The sequence below is a fragment of the Diplotaxodon limnothrissa genome, linkage group LG23 (genome assembly GCF_057381915.1).
Source record: "Diplotaxodon limnothrissa isolate DT_005_m linkage group LG23, D_limnothrissa_male_GT1.1, whole genome shotgun sequence".
Classification (NCBI taxonomy): domain Eukaryota; kingdom Metazoa; phylum Chordata; class Actinopteri; order Cichliformes; family Cichlidae; genus Diplotaxodon; species Diplotaxodon limnothrissa.
In genome coordinates this window covers 20,905,741-20,930,311 of record NC_140617.1, presented here as the reverse complement: position 1 = coordinate 20,930,311, position 24,571 = coordinate 20,905,741, and the positions used below count along the sequence as shown (strand labels likewise).

The 24,571-nt window shown below is 38.7% G+C and overlaps 3 protein-coding genes across 8 annotated transcripts in view; 2 read left to right on the top strand and 1 right to left on the bottom strand.

The window, feature by feature from the left end:
- Positions 1–908: 908 nt before the first annotated feature.
- The window catches only part of lipt1 (lipoyltransferase 1), a 24,913-nt gene continuing 1,250 nt past the window's right edge, over positions 909–24,571 (bottom strand). Inside the window, exons 2-5 of one of the 5 annotated variants that reach the window (XM_085348517.1) lie at positions 15,870–15,975; positions 2,539–3,073; positions 1,750–1,971; positions 909–1,668 (exon numbers count right to left, since the gene is read on the bottom strand). In XM_085348517.1, the coding sequence (XP_085204643.1) occupies positions 1,256–1,668; positions 1,750–1,971; positions 2,539–3,046 (1,143 nt within the window). In that variant the 5' untranslated portion in view covers positions 3,047–3,073; positions 15,870–15,975 and the 3' untranslated portion in view covers positions 909–1,255. The other 4 variants (XM_085348516.1, XM_085348519.1, XM_085348520.1 and 1 more) reach the window with 4 other exon arrangements.
- LOC146607971 (uncharacterized) lies at positions 8,138–15,462 on the top strand. 2 transcript variants are annotated; one of them, XM_085348498.1, is made up of 13 exons: positions 8,138–8,263; positions 8,379–8,795; positions 8,880–9,617; positions 9,900–9,925; positions 10,020–10,122; positions 10,387–10,735; positions 10,935–11,010; positions 11,096–11,235; positions 11,327–11,430; positions 12,278–12,335; positions 12,428–12,513; positions 12,653–12,766; positions 15,427–15,462. In XM_085348498.1, the coding sequence occupies exons 1-13, from the start codon at positions 8,138–8,140 to the stop codon at positions 15,460–15,462; spliced, it is 2,373 nt and encodes a 790-aa protein (XP_085204624.1). The 2 variants fall into 2 exon arrangements, with proteins under 2 accessions (XP_085204624.1, XP_085204622.1); XM_085348496.1 differs by having other exon boundaries at positions 9,888–9,925.
- Positions 18,905–24,503, top strand: LOC146607970 (required for drug-induced death protein 1). Its single transcript, XM_085348526.1, has 2 exons — positions 18,905–19,290; positions 23,676–24,503. Exons 1-2 carry the CDS (start codon positions 19,078–19,080, stop codon positions 23,814–23,816), a joined length of 354 nt encoding a protein of 117 aa, XP_085204652.1. The 5' UTR covers positions 18,905–19,077; the 3' UTR covers positions 23,817–24,503.

The following is a 24,571-nucleotide window of genomic DNA, read 5'->3' as shown; positions in this document are numbered from 1 at the left end:
GTCAAAACGTCTAAATACTTAAAGTGGCGAATAAAAGTGATGTATAAATGCCATTCCTCTCCATACAACAAAGATTTAATTACGCTATTATCAGTTTCTATTGCTTATCTTATTATTTTATTTAATACCTGCTTCTCTCCTAAATAATGATATCACGTGACCGTCTGTTCACGGAGAAATTGTCAGAGTGACACCTCCTGTTATATTCCCCTCCAGTGATTGGTCAGCACGCGTGGCTGAATCGGTACTTTTGCGCATGCGTTGTACGCCTTCGGTCTGACGACTTACAATAAAACTGTATTATTGATGATGCATTCGTTTCCTTCAGCCACATGCTTTTCATCATTATTAACTTTGTCCCACAGACATTTATTTTGAAAGTCTGATCATATTTTTGTGCTTGAATTGATATTGGTTCAAATACATGTAATGATATGGTGTTTTAGGCTGATTTTTACCCGACAGTATACACATCAACTTGCATTTAAATATTTATTTAAGAAAATGAATATATACGATAACAGTGCTGGCACATTTATCGGGAGAGTTAGGTGTTATTTTACAGTACATGCTTAATAAAATAATAATAATAAAATAATTAAAGTTAACGGAGAAGGTTACAGTAAATTCATTTTTACCTGTATGTTTTGATTTGTGTGCTTAAAAACTGTTTGATTTATTGTTTTTGTGAATTTCCTAAAACAATTGTGTTTTCGTCTAAATATTTAGATGTTAAATACTAAAGTTATGTTAAAGTTAAATGTTTAGGCCTCTTTTAGATCTTGTTTTGCTGTATGAAAACCTTTTCAAATGTAGTTTTATGCATTTATAAAGAAAAAAGCATTAGCTGATGAGAAAAATGAAGGCGATAATAACATATGAGTTTTTGTATTTTTGTTGTAGTTGTTTTTGTATTTTACCAAATAAAATATAGAAAATAATAACCTGTGTGAATTTTCATGAACAGTTTTCACAGCTGTGACTAAATTACAGCAGCTCCTTTCAAGCATTTCAAATGAAGTGAAAAAGCAGCTCTGTTCACTCAAGAGGGTAAAAAATGAAAACTCAGATGTCCGTAAATGTCTGTTCCAGGAAAACCTCTCAGCTGTGACGATCATTTCCTTTATTAATTGATTAGTTTTTTGGCTCAGATGATCTGCCCATCAGACATACAGACATCTCCTCCATTTCTAAGGTTTTAACCGGCTGTAATGTGGCCTGCAGCCTCTCACTTGTGTTTCATATTTGCCTCGTCTCAGCCCATCACAGTGAGCATGGCATCACACAGGCGGTGCAGTCGTGTGTGCGTTGCCCCGCTCTCTGAGCGTAGCAGTGCGCTGAAGGCAGCGGCGGCTCGATGTGGACAGAACCTCTCTCCAATCAGCACACTGCTTAGCTCGCTGCTTAGCCGCACGGGGACCCACTCCACAGGGACGTCCAAGTGGCAGCTCTCGATTTGCCCGTTCTTCACCTCCATTTGCAAGCGAGCAGAGCAGCGAGCGGGCGGCTGCTCATTCGTCAGCTCCAGCTGCGTCTCCATGGTGAACTTAGGCGTCTTCCCAAATGTCCAGTCCCAGCTCCGCAGCTCCATCTCCATCTCACCGACACCAGGAAACATGGACTCGTTAGTTGGGTCTATGACGGTCAACGCAGAGTGCAGGCCAAACTCTGAAACAAGACAAAAATAAATAAAGCAGAAACGTTTGAATACAGACAGAGCGTATCCTTTGGGGTGCAGGAAGACCGTACCTGTGTTATACTGCTGCACCAGAGCACCCAGGAGCTCCTCCCATTGCAGGGAGGGGGCATGGTCTAGGAGGTTGGCAACAGGCGAGGGGACGCTGGGAGTGGCATTGCTTTGGATGCCGGGGCAGGAAGGGCGGAGCACAGAGGAGAGGGCGGAGCGATCGGCAGAGTGAAGCAGTGTGCAGTGATGGTACGACGACTTCCTGCTCAGTCTGGATGCGGTGCCTGAAAGTAAACAAAATAACAAATAAAAAAAAAAAAAAAATCAGAAACATGAATGTAAACATCAAAGCTACACAAAAATAAACAGAGAATAGGCAACAAACATGAACAGTAACAAACACAGTAACAATTCTGGATTCTGAATTTGCTATGAAAGAGGAAGAGCTAGCAGCATGTGACCAATCAGAAACATGGAAACATCTACTTTTAGTTTTTATTAATCCAGCTGCAGAGTCGGTGTGTTTAATAGTCTGAGAGCAGATAAAGAAAAATATATTAAAACAACATTTAAAAACAGATATAAAAAAATATGAAGGAATACAGTTGCGTCAATAATCTTTATTTATTGCTCATCAGGCAAACATGAAGACTTTAGACCCTCCAGCTCTCTACACTGTAATAACCACCACCATTGGGTGCTGCCAATGAAGTGTTGATTACAGTAGACCAGGGGTTTCAAAATCATTTATCATTAATTAGTCTGTATGTCTTTTATTTCTACTGTAATTAATTAATCTTCTTCCCCTTTTTGCTTTCTTGTGCTTTGATTCACTCCCTCTAGCCTCGTACCTGAGATCTTGTATCGTCCGTTTAGTAAGATGTCAAACCTGTCGGTGGCCTGGACGTCCAGTCCGGGCCGGAGGCGCCTCAGTGTGTCTGTGACCACCTTCAGGTTCCTCTGCCGATCGTACGCCTTCTTGGAAGTGAAAAAGGTCAGGTTGAGGTTGCCCAGGTCATGGAAGACCGTCCCACCGCCGCTCCGCCTGCGAGCCAGAGGGATGCCCGCTCTCCTCATGACCGGCAGGTTGCACTCGGTCCAAGGGTTCTGGTGGCGCCCGATGACAACGGCGGGCCGATTCCTCCATAGCAGAAAGATGCCACGCCCCTGCAGTTCTACGTTGGCGTCAATCCAGTCCTCCAGAGCCAGATTCTGGTACACATCGGTGGAGTGAGACTGGAGGACCAATCCTGCACTGTCAGAGTCTGTGAAGAAGCTGGAGCTGGATCTGGAGCAGGCTCGCTGGTTTAAAAGAGAAAACGTCCTTTTGATCTGTGACATCATTGTGCTTTCTGACATCACTTCATGTCAGGAGGTCAGGAACATCTAAAATGTCAAAATAAAAGCAACAGGAAATGAATTTTTGTCTTTTTGTGTGTGCACTTTTTCCATCATAGATATTATTGTCAACGTTTCAGGTGGAAGGACAAAAAATAAAAAAACTGATGGAAAACTCACTTAGCTTAAAATAGCTATCATCTGTAACATTTCACTAATATCTCAATATTTTTTATATTTTACTCAGAAAAGGAATATGAAATATATTTCTGGTAATTGATTAACTGTTTGAACCTTGTCATTTGGCAGAAATGGAGCTCTTAAACCTTTTTCTTTAATAACTTTGAGACATTTCCTTTTAAATTTGGAAACAAAGTTATTTTAATGACAAAAACCATAAAGGACCAGAAGCAGCAACATAAACAGACACTTTGTATCATTGTTTTTTAAACTGCACCACGTTCACGACGTACAACGTAACGTCTGACGACACAGACCCCTGCTTCTCCGAACGTCCTGTAGCTGTTAGCTTACCACTAACTCCTCGCGCTGTTTTTAAAACGCGAGCTGCAGCTGTAAGTCATTTCACGTGCACAAACAGCCACTCACAGACCGTGCTTACCGGGATTGAAAGCGGATGCTGGTCTCCGCAGACCCGGACCGGAGATGAGCTCCTGGTACGGACACGAACTGCAACCAACTTCCGCTTCGAACTTTCAAAGTAAAACTACGCAAAGCCTTACACAGATTTTTATACACCTTATTTTATTGTCACAGTATATATTTGGTTTTATCCTTAAACAACAAGAACAACGAAATAAACAACAAACAATATGAATAATCATAACAAAAACTAATTAAAAATACATAATTGATATATAATAATAGTAAATAAATAACTGAATAAATAAATATATAACTTAAAACAATAATTACAAATTTAAATATCTGTGACAACAAGGAAAAAAACACAATCACAAAATAATTCATTTAACTGGTTATGAATTTGCATGTCCTCCATAATTTAATATTAGGGAAGTTCCTGGCAACTAATTTCTTAGTCGACTAAATGAGAACAAAACGCAGAGTAAAACTAAGGAACACTCAGATATTAAGCAAAATTAGGTCTAACAGGTTTAGACATGAATTGAACACAAATTCCACTTATGTCTGTTTAACATTTTATTAAGAGAAAATACTAACTTGAATGTAACTAATGCATTTATGAAATGAAAGTTTTGATCTGACTGACTTTTATCACGTAACAAAAAACTAAGACAAAGGACTTCGCATCCTACTGCGAAAAAAAAAAAGCCTTGCCACAAACTGTCAAAAGGGTAGCAAGGAAACTAATATAGTTACGAAATCTAAATCTAATTTCTTTAAAAAAAAAACCTTTTATAAATGTGTTTATACGTGATGTTCTATCACTTAAAAATTGCTGACAGAAAGAAGCTGAATAACTGCTTTTATTTTGGAAATACAAAGCGTTCAGATTTATGTATTTCCGCCTTTCCTGAGACTTGACTTGAACTCAGTCCTTCACTGAGAAAGCGGCCGTGCTGCACTGCAACATAGCTGACAACAGTTCCACCGAAAGTTTAGTATTCTGTTTATTTATTATCTTCATTTTCCCGAATTAAAATGTACTTTATGTGCTTTAACTCTAATTAACACAGACGTAGATAGTAGAATACAGACAACTGAGGTCTTGTTTTATAACACAGAACTATATATACGTGTATATATATTTTTTTAAATGCCATTATTAACAAAAATTGCATATGCAAAAATATAAATATAAATGTTCTGAGTGCTTGATTATTCTCAAAGTAAACTTCAGATTAGAATAATCTGTGCAGTTTTACTGTCTTTCTTTAATCTGGACTCAGACGTTTCAGGAAGCACCAACATGGTCAACAAAGCCGCCAAAAAACAAAGTGTTTCGAACATCTGCAGCAACATCTGCTGAGATTATAAAATTATTTTACCCACTTTGTTGTAATAGAATAAAGTTGTTAACCACATTGATTCAGTCAGCATTAAGATTGAAAAATCTTCATTTATTCACATATTTTGCGCTCTTTAAGATTCTCATTTGATAGTTTTTGTGTCTTACATTTCCTTCTTTGAACGCGTTGGTCTCCTCGGGCCTCTAAACTCGTAATCATGAGGAAGAAGCGCAGAGTATGAAGACTCGACCAAAGAGAGGAAGAGAGTGTGACCACATCCTGACACACACATACACACACACACGGTCAGAGTCAGTCAGTCTGAGTGGATGATGTTTCAGGTGAGCGCTCATTTTTGCATTTCAAACAAAATGTTTGCTGTCATTCTTCTTGATTTTTACTTTCCGTTTGTTCGTTTGTAATATTTACTGTTGTGCATCTGTCACATTAACCTTTTCAGCATAGACGTTTTCGCTCTAAATGATGCATAGGTTTACAGTTAAGGTGGAAACTCTCTGTCTCTATATAAAAATGTACATGTTTTAAAAGGCTTCATTATCTTTTCTGAAAAAAAAAAACATTAAAAAAAAAACTAAAATCCAGATGTGAAAACAGAAGAAAAAGAATGAAATACAATGTTGGTGTTGACCTTCATGTAAAACTTGGAGGTGTCACTTTAAGAAAGGATGAATTTTAATCATCTCTGGGTGTGAATTCTTAGAAGTGTTATCACACATTCACACTTAGTCATATAGGCACCGTGTGGTCTACTTAGTAATGACAGGTCTACTTTGAGTTTAGTTGAATCTTCCATTGCACAGTATAGGTCAGCAGAGCCTTTCTACGCACACTAACAGTGCTTAAACACAGTTATTTCTGACTGCTAACTTTCTTTTCGTACAGGGTTTCAGCCATTGAAGAGGCAGCATTTCTTAACAAGAGCTATATTTGTTAAAATTAGGAAGCTATAGTGTGACCTGATGACGGCAACAGCTAAAATGCTCAACACGTGCCCTATACCATAACAACAAAGAAGTTAGAAATAAGGATTTTCACTTGAAACATGCAATTCTAATTGGACCATAATTTCCAAAGTAAGCTTAAAGTTTGATTATACTGAAAAGAAGACTTGATGGAGTGGACTTGAAAGTAAGACTGACATATAAACTCATTGGAAAAGTGTTCACTAAGCTCAGAGACCAAGTGAGCTGTAGACTAATTTTTCATACACGTCTATAAAATCAGGCTTGTGCTGGAAAACAAAGTTGTCACATTTTTTTCTGAGGTCCTCAGAATATCACCCAGAAAAAATTATTAGATCCAGTCTGGGAGAGATGAATGAGTTCATGGAGTATCTAAATGGGTGTACATACCCACCAAGCACTGGACCTCTACTGATGATGTTTTCAGGGCCATATTTAGGTAGCATTTGTGCAGCCCAAAAGTAATTGGAAATTGGGCTGTGTTTAGTACATCTGATTTGAACCAAATTTCACTCAAGGTGGTCATATTATGTGGGCATTTTCAGGTTGTTGTAAAGACTCTTAGAAAATGATGTCTTGCAGCTACAAGGGCTTTGAATCTGTTGATGAACTGGGGACTTTCTTGTTGGAATTTGTGGAGGTGTTGCAATGTTAAAAGATTTGTCTGCTTGCGTGGGTTAGTGGTGTAAAGTAACACAAATAAGCCACAGTCTACAAGTTGCAAAGGTGAAGGCACAACAAATCTCAACCCCTACATGGATACTTGTGGTGGGCACTTAGCCAATGATTCAACTAGCCATGTTTTCTGCTCTGCTAAAGTAAAAAACTATCCTGATGGGTCCTATAGAGTTCAACCACTTTAATCTTGCAAGGTCTTAGCATTGCTTATCCAAACTAATAGAGAAACAAACAAACAAACAAATAGAGAACTAATGTTGTGTTCTAACATCAAAGGTACAAAACAAGTTTAAGTCATCATCCAAAGACAACAACATCTTGTGTGAAACTCCTCACAATCTTGGCGCTCAAGAAAAACAATTAAAATGAGTTTAGGCTTCAGCAAATGCAAGCTAAGTTGACCACTGGCAAGTTCAAAAGCTCTAACCTTACCAACTGGTTTGAATATCCCGGATGAGACCCCATATACCAGAAACTGGCTCTAGGTATATGGCAAAGAGTGCTTTACTTAAAATAGAATTTATCAGAAATAAACTTCCTTCCTTCCATGTCAGCCAGTTATCAGGAACTGTAAGCCAGGACCACCTGCAATACAGTAGGACTGCATTGGACTGTGTGGAAAGGCTTTATTACTAAGAAGAAGATGGATGGAAGGGCAGACCTTTCTCTTTTCTTGATATCTTTTTAGTGTAAAGAGGAAATGCCTTCTCACGTTTAAAAGTTGTTGAGTTGTTGCTCCTGATGTTTTTGCTTTGTGGGATGGAATCATACATTCAAGGCTATATTAGGGCTCCAAAAACACATCAATCTTTGTCTAAATTTGAACTAAACTAAACACTGCCCAGTTTTCAGTGACTGTTTTACAGTTAAATAAAGGCTAACCAGATGTTGCCCCACATCTGGTTTTTAGTATGTCTGTGTGCCTACACAAACTCTCATTAATCATTCATTATCACTTCAACTTAATGTTATTTGACTTCAAAATTTATTTCAATGACAGAAACATTTCATTCTGACCAAAAACTTTTGAACATTAGTATAGCTGCATTTCAAACTCAGCAGACAACCCCTATCAAGACAGATTCAGATCTACTGTAACAGTAAAGGTTTTCAATTGATATTGTGACTAATAAACAACAATCTAGATGTAAAAAAAGCAAAAGAAATGAATTAAATCTTTTTTTTTAACCTCTATTATATATTCTCAAAATAAGACCACACACACTCACAGAAAAATAGACATCAAAAGAGTTTGCTAATAGAGTTTTTTGAGATTTTCCACAAAACAGTAAGCAAATTTTCCTCTTCCTTATCTTTTCTAAGAACACATCTGCATTCATTCTCTGCACAGAACCCAGAGTGTCACTAACCAGGCTTCAATTGCATCACTGCAGATTCTCATGAAGATGCCATCCAGATAAAGCACCATCTACTGACCACAATCATGCACAGAAACACACACACATTCAGGTCAAACAAGTGTGCATGCGCATGACATCATGTCTGACTGTTGGACATATTCTTCATCATCTACCCCTCCTATCACCTACCACCCCTCCCAGACCCCACCTTCCCTCTCCTCCCCCCACTCATTCAGGAACCATGGAAATCCTCCACACGCCAAGGTCATCATTTTTATTTTTTCTTTCTTTATTTAGATAATAATTATTACTGTTAAAAAAATCATCTTACTAACTTCTACTCATCAATTTACTCATTTATTGATTTCCTCATCTTCAGGTTACGTCCCCTCACCTCTTCCCCCAGCAGCAGGGATCCTCTTCCCCTTTCTTCCATCAGCCTCAGATAAACTCCCCTCAGACTCCATCCCCTCACCTCCCTCCTCCCCAGCTGACCTCCCCTCAGTTTGCTTATCCTCCTGTCACCTCTCCCCACCTTATACCCCATGCTCAGGTGACATCCCCTCATCCTGAACAACAGCCACTGATAACCTCCCCTCACCTCCTCTCCCCAACTCAGCACGCCCTTTATCCTGAACTGCAGCCACAGATATCCTCCCCTCACCTCTTCTCCTCATCTCAGCACAACTTCTTCTGCCAGAATCCCGATCCAGACTTGGATCATTCAAACTGGGCCAAATGCGAATCCAACTCTGAACTTTCCTGCCTTCTTAATGGCAACAGTTTCTCCTACCAGGTAAGAAAACAAAAACGGAACTATTTTCTCTCATCCTGAACACAGATTGATCAATAACCTCTCTCTATTTCTGATCTAAAACAGAACCAAACCTCAGCTCATCTGGATTTTCAGAACCAGAACCAGTTCAGTTCTGGTTTACCTCAACATGAAGATTCCTTGGAGAACACACATAGATCTTACGATGCTCAAACGCTTCTTTTCAGTGGTGTGTGCACACATAGTGACACGTCTAATCCAGGTGAGGACAGCTGGAGGCACCTGGAGCCAACCGTTTCCCAACTTCAGTGTGCTGCATTGGACTCCATATCTGCAGGAGCCCATCAAGCTGATCCATCTCCCCACAGGCTCTCTGTGGGAGGGTGGAGTGCCACAGAGCTCAACCCGGCTGAAGACTTCTCCAGCACCCAGTTTTTCCAGGATGGCTACCTGAATGCTCCGCAGCCTTTCTGTAGCCCCACAACTCCTGGTCCAAGTCCTCATTACCCCCAAACCCCAGCAGTCTCCAGCCCCAGTCCTCAAATGCACCCCAGGACGGAGAGAACAGGTTTTCACACCCAGATAAACAGTGATCAGACCTCTGATCCAAGTCAGTACCACCAGCGCCTCCTCTCAAGCCAAACAGAGCAGATGCAGAACCTGACAGGCCTACTTCACACTGCTGGCACGTCTGAGACCAGCTTGTCCACACCAAGACGGGGCCAGCATGTCAGGAATGCTGCCCAGTCTATGAGCCTCTCTACTGGGCTGAACTGGACAGAGGAGTGTGGAGGAGGGAAAGGAGGGAAAGGAGGAGATGATAGTCATGCAGACTGGAACTGGGTATGTTGTTATGCTAATTTAATTTATATTAAAGATTATAGTAAATATGGAAGTATGTACAGTAAATATCAATTTGCTGAAGACAGTAGGTAAATAAATCTCTGTAACTAATATGGGTAAAACAGTCAAGTAACAGACACCAACTATATAAAAAAATATAAAGTTAATTTTAAAAAAGTAGGTGTTTAAAAGTAGAAACAATCAAGAAATAAATAATAATGTCACCATACCTTTATTCTGTTGTTTTATTTTTCTTCTGTTAATTTTTAGATGCAAAAAGAGCATACCGCTGAGAGTCTTGACACCAGGTAACCCCAATCCCTATCAATAATAAGCATGTTTATAGTTTTAAATCTTTATTTATACATTTTAATGTCAATGATTCCAATATGTGTGTCACAGGCTGCTGTGTATGGTGTGTAAGCGTGACTTCAGGAGCCTGCCAGCATTAAATGGTCACATGCGTTCACACAGTGGATTCAGATCATCTACATGCTTGAAAAAGGTCCTCAGTAACATCTAAAAAAATAAATGAAACAAATCAAATCTATAAATCATATATAGAAAAGATACCAACAAGTTAACCAAGTCATAATTCTGAAATCTAATTATTTATTTTATCGGGACAAGAGAGTCAGGTCCCCACACTGCCATCTATACATTGTCATCTAGGCTGCCCCTAGTGGGCTCTTCATGCAAAACAATACAAAGTAAGTCTTTAATATTTATGGATGGATTATTTATTAATTTCTTTGTTACATTTGTTTAGGACTCTGCCCCATCGGTTCAGCGCCCATTCACCATGGTGCTGCCTGTATCTGTCCCAGTGAAATCACGAAGTGTGTCAAAGGCAAGTAGGGGTGGTCAGACAAGAAGCAGCCGCCTCCCTCCAGCTACTGGAAGCACTGCACTCTTCCGCAGCCTGATGCGCCCGCAAGATGAGGAAGATGCTGCCAAAGGCATTAAAGATGGTGAAAAAAGAGTTGCTTCTGCACCTAACAAAGGCACCCGTCACTACACCCCTCCACCCATGCTGTGTCCTCAGAGGGCGGGGCCAGGGTTGTACTGCTCCCTTACCACCAGGAGGCAGCAGAGAGTGCAGACTGTTCAGCTCCACAGTAAGTCATAAAATCGCATTGACGAGCACCTGAAATCTATAACCATCTAATTTTAGCCCATTTCAGCCTCCAAACACTCAACAGTTACGATAAAAACAAAAGCATCGCACTCATCCTGAGTCGATGAAAAAACAAACAATGAGCAGTATGATTGGATGATTGTCATGACACAATGCTAAAGTTAGCATCTGACTGGCAGATGGAGCCAGGGACCTTGGTGCCAAAGAGACTGCCTTTCTTCCTCCTGGAACACTAACATCAGGAATCGTTAAGCCGTACGTAATGTTTGCTTCTTACCAAAAGATCTTTGTTATTGTTCTATCTACTGATTGTCTGGTAACCTGGTACTGTCTATCACAGGCAGATCAATTTAGGGCGGGGCTTCCAAGCTGAGATCCCACCGCTTCAAGACCAAAAATATGCCCACTCTGACTCCCACAATGCACTGCTACAGTGGACTCCATGGGATGATCTAGAGCGTCCCGTCAATCAGCACAGAGGTACACAAACACATAGAATGCACAGAAATCTTGCTGTTGTTTTTAGATGATCTTGGAACTAATCTTAGAAATGGAACCACTTTTCAAACAGTGGAAACTCTGCTTATGATGGCTCGATCCAGCGTGGTCCCAGGGGGTGGAGCCAGCGCAGAGTACACTCTCCAAGTCTTATCAGAGTGCAAAGGAGACTTTCTGGTAAAATCTCTTTGACTATTTGGTTCTTCAGTGTGGGCTACATAAAAATGTGTTATTATTGTTTAGAATATTAACATGAAAAATACAACATTCTGAATAGATTACAGAATGGGCCTTTTTTTCTACAGCACCAGGTGAACCAAAATGCTCAGATACACAACAAAAGCCTAAAAGCTTCAAAAAACATCACAATGAAGGTGAAAATAAAACATGCTCAGGAAGAACAAGAAACAACGTAATTGGAAACCCTGCAAAGAAACAAGAAGACCACAAAGAAACAAAAAATACACAAAAATGTCAACAAAGTCATAGAAATAATCACAAAATACAACAAGACACCAGAGTCTAGATTCTACCACAAAGACACAAACATGATCGCATATACATAATTAAAACCACACCACGAGACAGAAAACAACCACAAGATACATAAAGCTCCTACAAAATGACAAAAAAAAATCCCCACAAAGAGACAAAAACATCAGAGAGCCACAAAAAGCAGTTACTAAGACAAAAAAGTGACAACAAAGACATATAATCCAACTGCAAAGAGGCAAGAAACAAGAGACAAAAAAACAGACAAAATCCACCACAAGGACACCAAAAAGAGGCAAAAACAACCTTAAAGACACAAACAGCTACTGTAAAACAAAACAAAACAAAACAAACACACAAAAAAAGACCCAAATAGACTCAAATAACACCAAAAAGACAAAATCCACAAACCAAAAACTATTTAAAAAAAGTATATCTGAAAAAGCAAAAATATTAATGGGACTATAAAAATCTACTTAATCTTACCATGTCAGGCATGACTAAAATGACATCACTTTATTATGTCTTTCAGCTGACGGTAGAGAAGCTGCTATCGACTCCTGAACCCAACAACCACCGTCACCACACAGGTCAGCTGTTGTTCCATCTAACCACAGACTCAGAAATTCACAGATATAAAAAACACAGCACATTTTAATTAATATCCCTATTTATACTGTAGGTGTGAGCTGGAGTGCAGCAGAGAAAAGGTCACTGGTGAAATCTCTGCAGCTCCATCAGAAAGACTTCAGTAGCATCCAGAAAACTGTGAGTTCCTGCTAACTAGTGTTAATGTCTTTCTGCAGTGCCACCAGTGGGTAAACCAAAAGTGACAAATTTTGTAAATTACAATTGCTGTTTGTCTGTAACAAGTAATGATGTATCTCCATGATGTTTGTATCCTCAGGTTCAAACAAAGTCCCTCTCTGAGTGTGTTGAGTTTTATTATCTCTGGAAGAAGAAGCTGAGTCTGAGCACCAAGACATCAACTAGCCTGACAGTCTCTTTGCCCAACACAAATGTAAGGAACAAAAAGTCTTTTTTTTTTTTAATGATTTAAATCAGAAGGGTTATCATAGCTGTAGTGGCCCTTTTAGTATATCTGAGTTACTGAAATGGACTGCTGTGACCCAGAAGTCTTTTCATTCCCCTAAACTTTATGGACAAACCAATGACTGTCTGCCACTGGTTTGTAAAGTCCAATTTTTAAATTCCAACTTTAACATATTGTGAACCCTTTGATCCCATTAAGGAAAGTGAAGTCATACGTTATTAGCTTATGCTAGCAAGACACATACGCAGATATCCGCTAAGTGTTAAAATCTATTTGAATGTTACTTTACTCATCACAACTGGGACACTTCTGGATGGTCTCTTAGTAAAATAAACTGCAAAGCAAGACATATTATTGGTTAGATAAGTACATTAACAAGTCTGATCATCTTAAGCTATTGCTATATGCTGATAATGTGATTCTTTATATTCCAGAATTACACAAATCAGTTCAAACAGAAGAACCAGTTCAGTTGTTGGCATAATAAGATATGAGGGTGGATGAATGGGTTGATTAAAACATTGGGCTTTAACATTGATGACTGCAGTTTGTTTGACCCGTTTTTCAGAATTAACAATTCAGCTTTTAAACCTTACTTCTCTAAATCAAACAGTAATGTAGCAGGACGTCTACCCTCATTCAAGTACTTATTTTATACCAATTTATCTTTTGTGTCTTTGGGAATTGACTCAGGACTTACTGGTATTTAGCCTGATTAGGGATTTGTGATGTTTTCATGGGACTAGAATTAGGACTAATTTAGACTTTTAAGCTGGACTTTATTGGAGTTAGCTATGCTGTCTTTTAATTGCTCTAAAGTTCTCTCTGTTTGTGTGTGGGGGTTTTTTATAATCAAGTATGGAAAAGAGTCCTTTTGTAAAGATTTGGGCTTTCAAAGTTTACTTAAATCTTTAACCAGGCCCTTTCTGTAATCTTAGTGATCAGTCAGTAAAATGTCAGGTGCAGTTCCTGTAGAGTCAGTCGCCTCAGAGTTTCAGGTCAGTGAACAGATATGAAACTAAAGGCTGTGCGAATAAAAACCACAGAAACCAAATTCCTGTTATCACTCCACACACACACTGCAGCACAAAACACACACAAAAACACACACCGGACAGCCACTTCCTGTCAAGAGCCGTCACGTTTGTGAACACACTGTGACATGACATTTCAAATAGCCACCGTGTGAGTGTGGTCAGAGCTCAGCAAGTTTCCATTGGTGTCATTTAGAGTTTTATCATCGGCTTCGTGTTTTAGATTTCCATCAGTTTGATTCATTTCAGCTTCCTGTAGGTACACTGTGGTTTTAGTCTGTTTCATGAATCTGTAAATGTGTCTTTACTTTGTTCCATGTTACTCAGGAGGCTGATCTTTTGAACACACACAGTGACATCTTGTTCAGAATCCAAGTCTACAGGCAGCACCTGAGCTGTGTGAAGTTTCTACAGGATGTTTTTGGAGATGAAAGACTGCACACTTTACAGCTACAGATATTTGAAGTTGGCAGGCCACTAGTCAGAGTCATGATAGATAATTAATATGCCCCATACAGCCTTCTACTAGGTCTGCCTCATTGTAGCTTGATTATTTACCATGATGATTTATAAATATCAGCTGGTTATTGAATATAAAAATATATGTTTGTAAAGGGGATTTCCTACAACTACAAATATAATTCTAATTTAAAAAGTGGTGAGACTGGCGTGGGGCAATTGGTCATGTGATATGGAGTTACGATCTGACTGGGGGTCTTTTTCTTATCATAATGCCAATCTAATGAGTGCTCTAGTGGAATCTATGCAGTCCTATGAAAAACTATCTACACCTGAAGATTCAGTACCTCTAAGAGCCATCTTTAGCTGCAGCAATTCGCAGTAATCATTTTCTGTATAACTTTAACAATTTCTTACATCATGAAACACAATCATGACTGCAGCTTTTTACAATGGTGCTTCATGCAGTTATCGAAGCTTGTGGGCATTTGTTTACGCACGGCTCTCTTAAGGTCCCACCACAACATTTAAATCAGATTCAGATCTAGACTTCGACTCAGACCATTGCGACATCTTGAATCTTTTCTTTTTCAGCCATTCTGTTGTAGATTTGAAGCTGTGCTTGGGATCACTGCCCTGCTGCATGACCCAATTTCAGCCAAGCATCAGCTGTGAATGACCTGGTTCTGTGGATGCAAAACAAGTCCAGTTCATCATGTCAAATCACCATTGTCAAATGTCTCCACTTTGCTCTTGCATGTCCAAAAGACATTTCTCCAGGAGTCTTGTGGTTTATTTAGTTGCAACTTTGATAACCTAAGCTCTGCTACCATGTTCTTTTTAGAGAAAAGACACCTTCTCCTGGCAACCCTTCCAAACAAGCCAAACTTGTTCAGCCTTTTTCTAATTAAACTATCATGAACTTAAACATTTAACATGCTAACCGAGGCCTGTAGAATCTGAAATGTAGCTCTTGGGTGTTTTGCACTTTGTCTGAGCATTACATGGTCTCACCTTGCAGTGAATTTGCTGGGACATCAACTCCTTGGAAGACTGTTGCATTGTGTTAACACACTCATTTTGGTGATAACAAGTATCACCTTCTTTTCTAACTTCCTCTTTTTATTTATGCAGGGTCAAAGGTCGTCAAGATCTCAGGCTGCTTCATGAACTGTTGGACCATCGCCCTCTGGAGCTACACACTACTTACCAACACAAGGCTTGAACCAAAACAGCTAAACTGTGTCTGGCTTACTTGTTCACAAAACAAGGCATGCTCCTAATTTGATAAAAACCATCTCTAAATCACTAAATGAGCTGAAAAGGAAAACTCCACCAGGACAACCTTTCACCTTGGGTGTTCTGGTGGACACAACAACAGTCGCCTTGAGGTGTATAAATTAAATTGAATTGAATTGAAAGCTTTACAATCCGTTCTGCAAACTGTAGCTTTTCTTTTTTCTGTTATGTCCTTTGACTGTACAATATGGTATTTTAAATGTAAATGTGTTTGTGTGTGTGTTTTAAATTACTGTCAGTTAATAAACCCACAAACTAAGAAAAGCCAAGAGTCTTACTTGAGAGCACCTCCAGACTTAAGCTCAGGCATGTTGGGATATTGTTTTTCTTCCTTAATCCTGTCAGTCTTCTGCCTCTGGGCCTCTGATGCTCAGTAGAGCTCCACTTATTACCACACCAGGGAACAACAAAGAGACAAAGCAGAAAAGTAAACACATGGGGCCGCAGGCTTTCTGTGTGAGTACAGCTCTTCACATCAATGTCCTCTTTTTCAACATCAGAGGAACATGCTAAAAATAAGTGGATGATAATAAGCCTGAGTAACAAGGTGTCAGACACATTGGTGAGGTTTTACCCTCACTATTGTGTCAGAGGTTATCCCAAAAGCTGTTTTCACACATTCACTGCAGACCTGAGATTTTTCTACACAAGACTAGACAAAGGTGCATGTATGAATGCAAACGTAGCATCAAAACCAACAGTTAGGTTAGGTTAGGGTTAGTCAGAGTTATATGCAAGTCAGCCCAAAATCAAATACTGAGTCAAGGCTAAAAAGTTCCTTGTTGAAACCTACAAGTCCCAGGTGAAGATATAAATCAAGACATGTCAAGAGCAACAAGTCAGGTCAAAAGAATAAAACCAAAAAATCGTACTTGACCTGTGACCAGCAATAAATTCCATGTAGACTGGTCTTCCACACCATAGTGGGACAACCCATTCTTTATGTAGCAGGTTTAATATATAATAATATATAAGACCAAAATATTTACAAGCTGTTACCACAAAGTTGTGTGAAATGGCATGTCATGCCAAAGCATTGTGTGACAGGTCACATGACAACAACCAGTGACAGTAATATCCAATCAGAACCATGTCTTACACAGGTCAATAAATCTGAGTAATACACACTGTGTTGTCATAAATGTGAAAATTAGTGCCTAGAAAGACAAAAAGAAAACTTACAAGAACAAGTAAATAAAGGATGATATCTCTACAAACCTGGAAACATATAGAAGGAAAGATATGCATGATGTTTAATCCAAGATGTAACAAACAATAATTATATGCAGTTGATTAGAAAAATATCAAACTTCCATTCATTCATTCTCTTCCGCTTATCCTTATCAGGGTCACTGAGGACCTAAGTCTAGCTACCACAGAGCAAGAGGCCTGGACAGGTCGCTGATGCAGGGCTAACAGAGAGAGAGAGAGAAAGAACCATTCACACTCACGTTCTCACCTTTATCAGACTTACTCACCTAATTAACCACAATATGTCACATTCAGTATACACTATGCAAGAAATAGGTCAGTCATGAAACACAACATACAGTGTAAGCAGACCAAGCAGAAAAGAATATACAGGTGTAATCATAAAAAAAAGGATTTTATTATTCTGCAGAAAGGACAAAATCATTACAAAAATTCAGAATGACAAAAATGAGCTATTTTAGGAACCAAGTGGACCCATAGAAGAGGACAACTTAAGAACTTCTACTTAAAAACCACTTTACAAACCATAACTCTGCAAACTGACCTGCCTAACTGAGAGACAGCTCCAGTTATATAGCAATTGAATGAACTATTGTATACACCAAAGGTGAAAACTACAGAGATAATAGCTAACCATAATACAAGAATGACCCTATTCCCCCCCTGCGTGGTCACAACAGATGGTTAAGTCCATTCAATTGGCCTCTGCATTTAAACTAGCTCCACCCTCAGCCTCCTCTTTTACTCAAAAAAAGGAAGGACTGGAGCGGCAGCCAGGTAACTCAAAAAGAACAGAAAAGAATCCATATAGCGTGTACCAATGGTACCATAACAAACAATACAAAACAAATTCTGTGCCATCATTTGGACTATAGCTTATTGCTGGCATGGATTAGAAACTAACTCAAAATTTTGAATTGGTTAACTTATAATAACTGAAGCTTTACAGCCCGAAGTAAAATTAAGACAGTAAAAGTTAACATGAATATTACCCGAGTATTTCAGTTGTGCAGTTGTGCAGCCATCGCACAATGTTACTGACATTGTGCGATGGCTGCGATATTTGACAATATACATCATGTTATATGCCATCAGGTCAGTCTATCATCGAGACTAAAGCAGGAAATATCCAAGCTAAAGTTTGTATAGGGACTCAGTCATCGTAGTCTAAGGCGCTTGGAAAGAAAAGCGTCTGGACTTCTTTAAGTTTTCTTGAAGATGTTTCACCTCTCATCCGAGAAGCTTCTTCAGTTCTAAGCTCAACCGGTGGAGAGTCCCAGATCTCAATACATAAATGATAGTGTTGGACTAGGTTTCACTATGGGTTCACCTGAAACCTTGGCTGATTGTGACCAGAACCTGCTTTCACACCTTGGCTCATGTGTTTAGGTAGAGGATCTATAGGGGGTCCATGACCCTCTTGTGGACACTCCCATAGGGCTTAAAATCTGGGACTCTCCACCAATTGCACTTAGAACTGAAGAAGCTTCTTGGATGAGAGGTGAAACGTCTTCAAGAAACGTAAAGAAGTCCAGACGCTTTCCTTTCCAAGCTCTTTAGATCCAAGCTAAAGGTTTTCAGAGTGCACAGTGATGTCCATGTATCTAGGAGGGCTTGTTCTTCATGAATGTTTGAGTACATCTGCCTTTTTTTCCCTTTAAGACTTCAATTCCATAAAAGTTGTTTTGTCTGAGATTACTATAAAGCACTTTCTTCTACTCAATTTGAGCACTTAGTTTATCTCCTTTTGAGATAAAGTGGAAATGTTTTGTGTTTTTCAAACTAACGACTGAAGTCCGCTCAGCTGTTTGAGCTTTCTTCCTTTTCCTTCCTCTTATTTATTTACTTAATTGCTTAAAATAAAACTCACAAAAGTCAGTGTTTCCAGTGTGTCTGTGAAGGTTCTCAGTCATCCAGGTCATCGTAGTCAAAGGAGAGGAGTGTTTCCAGTATTTTCCCATTTAGAAATCTGCCTCTCAGCCATGTTACACTTTCATCTGTTTTTCTTGTTCTGTTTTTTTTTTTTGTTGACCTAAAACAAACAGCAGATAAGCAAACAGGGAGGAACCGCTGCTGTGCACAAAACTTCAGATAACTTCAGCCTCAAAACTGAGGAACCTCCACATTCTTCTTCTAATCCTGATTTTATGTCAAAGCTCAGAGTTTCCTGTCTGCGCTGAGCTTGGGGCCACTAATAAAGTTTGACTCCTCCTTGCTCCAAAGGTCTCCCTGCCCGAAAGCAGGAGAAGAAAGTCAGACGACAGAGAGGAAGGGATGGGAGCACAGGAGAGGGAGGAGGAAGACGCTTCTTCAGTGGGGAGAAAGTTGCAGAAAACCAGCAAGGAGGTTTATTTCAGTGTCCTGCCAGATAAATATGAACCTCTGATTGAGGATGATGAAGAGAGAGAGGAGACTGCAGAGGAGAAGAAGAGGAAGAAAGAGGCGAGGAAAAAGAAAAGGAAAAATACATGCAAGAAGTACAGAAAGGTAAGAAGTCATGACCTTTGACCTGTGTATGAAAGATCCCTCTACACAGCAGTGGCATGTTGATGAAATCATGGCTTAGAACAGACTGTTAAAGACTAATAAGTACAATCAAGTTCAATTACATTCAGAAAATACATATAGTTCATATAGTTTACATAGAAATAAAAACATGATGCATTATGATGTAAATAAACGATCTAACTTAATAAAATACAGAACTAAAAAACAGCTCACCAGATATAGGTAGTTAAATGAGTTATATGAAACCTTTACCAGTTTTGTAACCTATATTTAAAATTAAAAACATGTATTACTGTAATTGAAATTTCATTAAATCACTTCTATCAAACAAAACAAAAAAGAAAAGGAAAAAAAACAAATATGTATCTTTAAATAAATATATAAATAAGGAAATGAACAAAAATATTATTCAATACCAGATTAAAAGAGAATTAAAATTGTATTATATTAAATGCCAAGTTTAAAAATGACTGCTATATCATGCTGTCATGGGAATGAATTTCAGACAGTGGTGGCAGAGTGGTTTTGTCGAAATTGATGGAATTATGAACTCTTGAGCTAGTATTAGTATCAGACTTTGATCCACCATGCAGTACCATCTGGAAAGCATGTGATTGGCAATAGCTTTTTTTTTCAACATGACCATGATCCCAAACACACTGGCAATGCAGTAACAGCATACCTGGATAGATAAATGGTAAATGGTAAATGGCCTGTATTTGTATAGCGCTTTTACTAGTCCTGCCTAGGGATCCCAAAGCGCTTTACACACCCAGTCATCCACCCATTCACACACACACATTCACACACTGGTGGAGGCAAGCTACAGTTGTAGCCACAGCTGCCCTGGGGCAGACTGACAGAAGCGAGGCTGCCATATTGTGCCATCGGCCCTTCTGGCCAACACCAGTAGGCGGTGGGTGAAGTGTCTTGCCCAAGGACACAACGACCGAGACCGAGATAAACACACTAACAGTGTTTGGCCTCCCCAGTATTGACTTTGAAGCTCATTAGAATTGTACAAACTCCATTTCTGCTTCTTATACTGTTTCCATGAGCACTTACATGTTTCAATGAATTACTGCACCTATTTTCAATTTTCCTAGTAAAATATAAAAAAAATGAAGGGTGGCTCAAAACATTTACTCACTACTGTGTACAATATAAATAAAGTACATAAGAATACGCAAAATAAATTGAATTTAAAATGAATAAATGAATTAAAGTAAGCCTGGTACAAATAAAAATAAAGAAAATTAAAGATTAACATTTAAGATTTATAAGATATATAAGAGTTTATATAAAACATGACATCATACAAAGTAGCTTAGGCAGTAACCACACATGGAGTTGTTTGTCTGCAGTGCAAAGGTGTTTAGTCTCAGCTCTCTGCAGTTAATTATTGACTTTTCAGCGTCACTACACAGTTCTGGCCTTTGGCCCCCAAAATAATGTGCTGTGATGATTGTATCCCTCTGAGAACAGACAAACATGGAAGTCGTAAAACAGAACTTTTACTATCACAAACACCTTCATTCAGCCTCAGAATGAAGAGTTGAAATGATAAATAACACTATTGAGTCCACACTGAAGCAGAGGACCACAAGCAGTCATTAGATTCATTATTTTCACATCCTCTTTATTTATTTAAAAAGAGTCTAAAACTCTCCAAAATTTACTAAAACCATCTAAAGAAGTTGAAGTTGGGCCAGGCTGTACTTTCATTATTACCACTTTGTACTCATGACATTACAGTCAGTGAGCATATCCTGGTAAATCCTCCTTTCAAATTCTTAGAATGACCAAAATTGACAAAATAGGACCTGAAAGGATTGACCTAGTTCATTATCTCAGCAGGAAAGTGTTTACGATATAGAGGTCAGAGCCGAGGGGCATATGAATTTCTTAAGGACCAAAAGACTCAAAGACAGACTCAAAAATAGTTTCTTCCCAAAAGCCATAATCACCCTGAACTCCCACACGCACTGACAACACAGTACCACCCCCATCCCAAGGACTTCCCTCTATAAACAGACTACACAACTACCATAACCACTGTGCAATACTTAATTTTACACGCAATAACCTACACTGTAAATACACAACACTATTTGTTTACTTATTTATCTTTTTTATTTTGTTTTCCCAGATTTGTATATTTATACATTTTATTTATGTTTTTTCTTTTCTAAATTCTGTTCATATGTATATAGAGCTGCAGAAACTGTGCATCTCACCACCTTTATTCTCCCACATGTTTGCACTGTGTAGGAGATGCTCTGTATCTCATTGTACATCTGTAGAGTGACAATAAAGGCATTCTATTCTATATCTTTTTGCAACTACAGTGGTTACCCCCTAGTGGCTACCATGCAGAATGCAGGTTTAGGGCACTTCCGCTTTATTACCAAACTCAGAGGTTATCTGTGTTTTACACTGGCTTTGAGTAAGGCTAAAAAGACATTTTTCACCAATATTAAAGAATGTTACTGTTAATGTCTGGAAACATCTCACAAGTTAAACGTTGCCTCCTGGTGATAAAAGAACTAGTTCAAGCATTTATTACTTCTCGGCTAGACAGCTGTAATTCGTTATTATCAGGATGTCCCAAAACCTCAGAGAAGTTATCAACAGATCCAAAATGCTGCACTGAGACTACTGTTCAAGATCCTGCTCCTCACATACAAGGTCTTCAATAATCACCATCTTCTCTTAATGACCTCATAGCGTGGTATCACCAAAATAGAGCACTTTGCTCTCAGACTGCAGGCTTATTGTTCTTTGTAGAGCATTTAAAAGTAGAGCCTTCAGCTTTCCGGCCCCTCTTCTGTGGAACCATCTTTAAGTTTGGATTTGGGAGACAAACACTATCTCTACTTTTATAATTTAGATTAAAACGTTACTTTTTGCTAAAGCATATAGTTAGGGCTGTGTCAGGTGAGCCCTTAGTTAAGCTGCAATGAGCAGTGTAATTAAAGCTTCTTACTATTAAAAAGTTTTTCCTTCCCACTGTTGCCACATGCTTGCTCATAGGGGGTCATCTGATTGTTGGGCTTTTCTCTGTATTATTTTAGGGTTTACCTTACAATATGAAGTGCCTTCAGGCAAGAATGGTTGTGATTTGGCGCTATGTGAATAAAATTGAATTGAACTGAACTGAAAGTTTGTTATATTTTGCAGACAGTAAAGCAGAAAGTTGACGTCCCAGCAAAACCACAAAATTTCAATTTCGATAAATTTATAAATGTATATATCTCAAATATTGTGGAAAATGTTTTACCCTCTGAACCTTAACATTTTCACAAACTAGGGACAAATTTTTCATTGTAATATAAAGTAATGGACATCTATGAGAAGAGAACTACCAGTGTTAAGCAGAGAAATAACTTGAAAATATCTCATCAGCTGAAATGAAGTTCTTCTTTTATAAATCTGTAGGTCTGTGGTTTGTCAGTCAAACAATAATAGACAACAACTCAGTATGATGATGGTTTACGGAGCTGAGGTTGTTTGGTAATAACTGAAGAGTTGATACTAAAACTGGAACAGAGTAGCTTTCTGTTCTTATGCTCCACACCCTTCCCTTTCTTAACCCCATTTGTTCATTGTCCTTTCTCACCAGACGCTAACCTTTTTTGCCTGTTCTGTTCTTCTCTATCAATAGCAGAGATAAAGGGGATTTTTGCCCCTGTCTTAAATCTATAAACCTTGCAACTTAACCTGGTATCCACCTCCTTGAAATGTAACGACATGTTGCATCAAATTGTCTCGCTCAGTATCTTTCTCTCCTTCTAAACATTTCCAGCCACTACTTCTGTTATGTCATCATGTAGCTGGTCAGTCCTGCAGTAAAATCCATATTCCAAATATATAAACTCTATTCTAATCTACAGGTCACAAAGCCACCGCCTTTAGTATTTACCCAACACAACAAATGAGCCTTTGTTGTGCTGGGTAAATATGAAATAAATAGCTGCTTTGTTTACATATTTGGTTCAGCACTACTAATTTTGCTTCAGTAGGCAACACATTTAAAAAAAAAAAAGGTGCAACTTTTACCCTCATAGTGGTCTTTGCACATGTTTGCTGATGAACAATATGCATCTGCATTAGCATAACGAGTACAACAAAACAGGAAATGACCATAAACTAGTATTACTCATTATACAACTTCAACAACGGCAAGCTGTGGCTAAAAAAAAAAAAAAAAAAACTGCCCAAGCTGACAAAGACCAATGCTAGAGACAGTTCCTGTATATTACAAGATAGTTTTTAATCTAGTTGTAATTGACCTTAATACCCGTGGTGGGTACAGAAAAAACAAAATTAAAGCACTAATGTTCTTCTTCTCTGGTCTGTTGCAGAATGTGGGGAAAGCACTACGCTTCAGCTGGCGCTGCCTGGTAACTGGTCTACAGAGCATGGCGTCCGTGTACTCCACACCTCTCTCAGCTGTGGCCACCGTGGTAACAAATGTTCACCAAGCCAGTGGCAGCAAGACATGATGGGACTCGGAGGGACCAGGAGTGTAGCCCTTTATTCCTTGTGTTCAAGCTGACTTTGAATTCATCACCTCTGTTGTGCCTGTTTTGTTTTTATTCTATTTCTGAGATATAAACTGTATATTTACTCGATTTATGAAAACCATTGATACCTGTCACATTTATGGCCTTAGTTTTCAAATTTGAATCGAACCCTGCTGTTGTGTTAAATTAAACAATAGTCTTTCATGTTTCAAAATTCACCTCAAGCAGACCCTTCAGAACACTTTGGGTTTATTTACAGTGTTAAGAAGCTTTCTGTTCCGTGTGGGCTTTGGTAACCACTGGCAACCAAACAACTAGCAATGTCTGTGTACAAATCTCAACGATAACAAAGGAAGCTCCACCTTGTGGTGCTTCTCCACAACTGCACTTTAGAAACTCATTGACAGAGATAAATTTTCGAGGTTCTGGAGCACTAAACGGATATATTCTTCCAGTCAACCAACCATATTTGGATGAAGTAAAGATGCTCTAACAGGACGCTGACACACTCCTCTCCTTTCTGCTCTTTTATGTTTTTATCAAGGTTAGGAGAGTTAGTAAATGCTGTTAAAATAATCAGAATGAACAAAAAAAAAAACTAACTAATTTGTCTTTCATGATGTTTGTTTACATAATCAAAGGTCAGGTACTTTTTGTGCATTTCACAAGTGCTTATTGAAAAATAAATGTAAATATGACAAAAGTGTGAGGACATTTGTTTTTAAGTGGGCGTA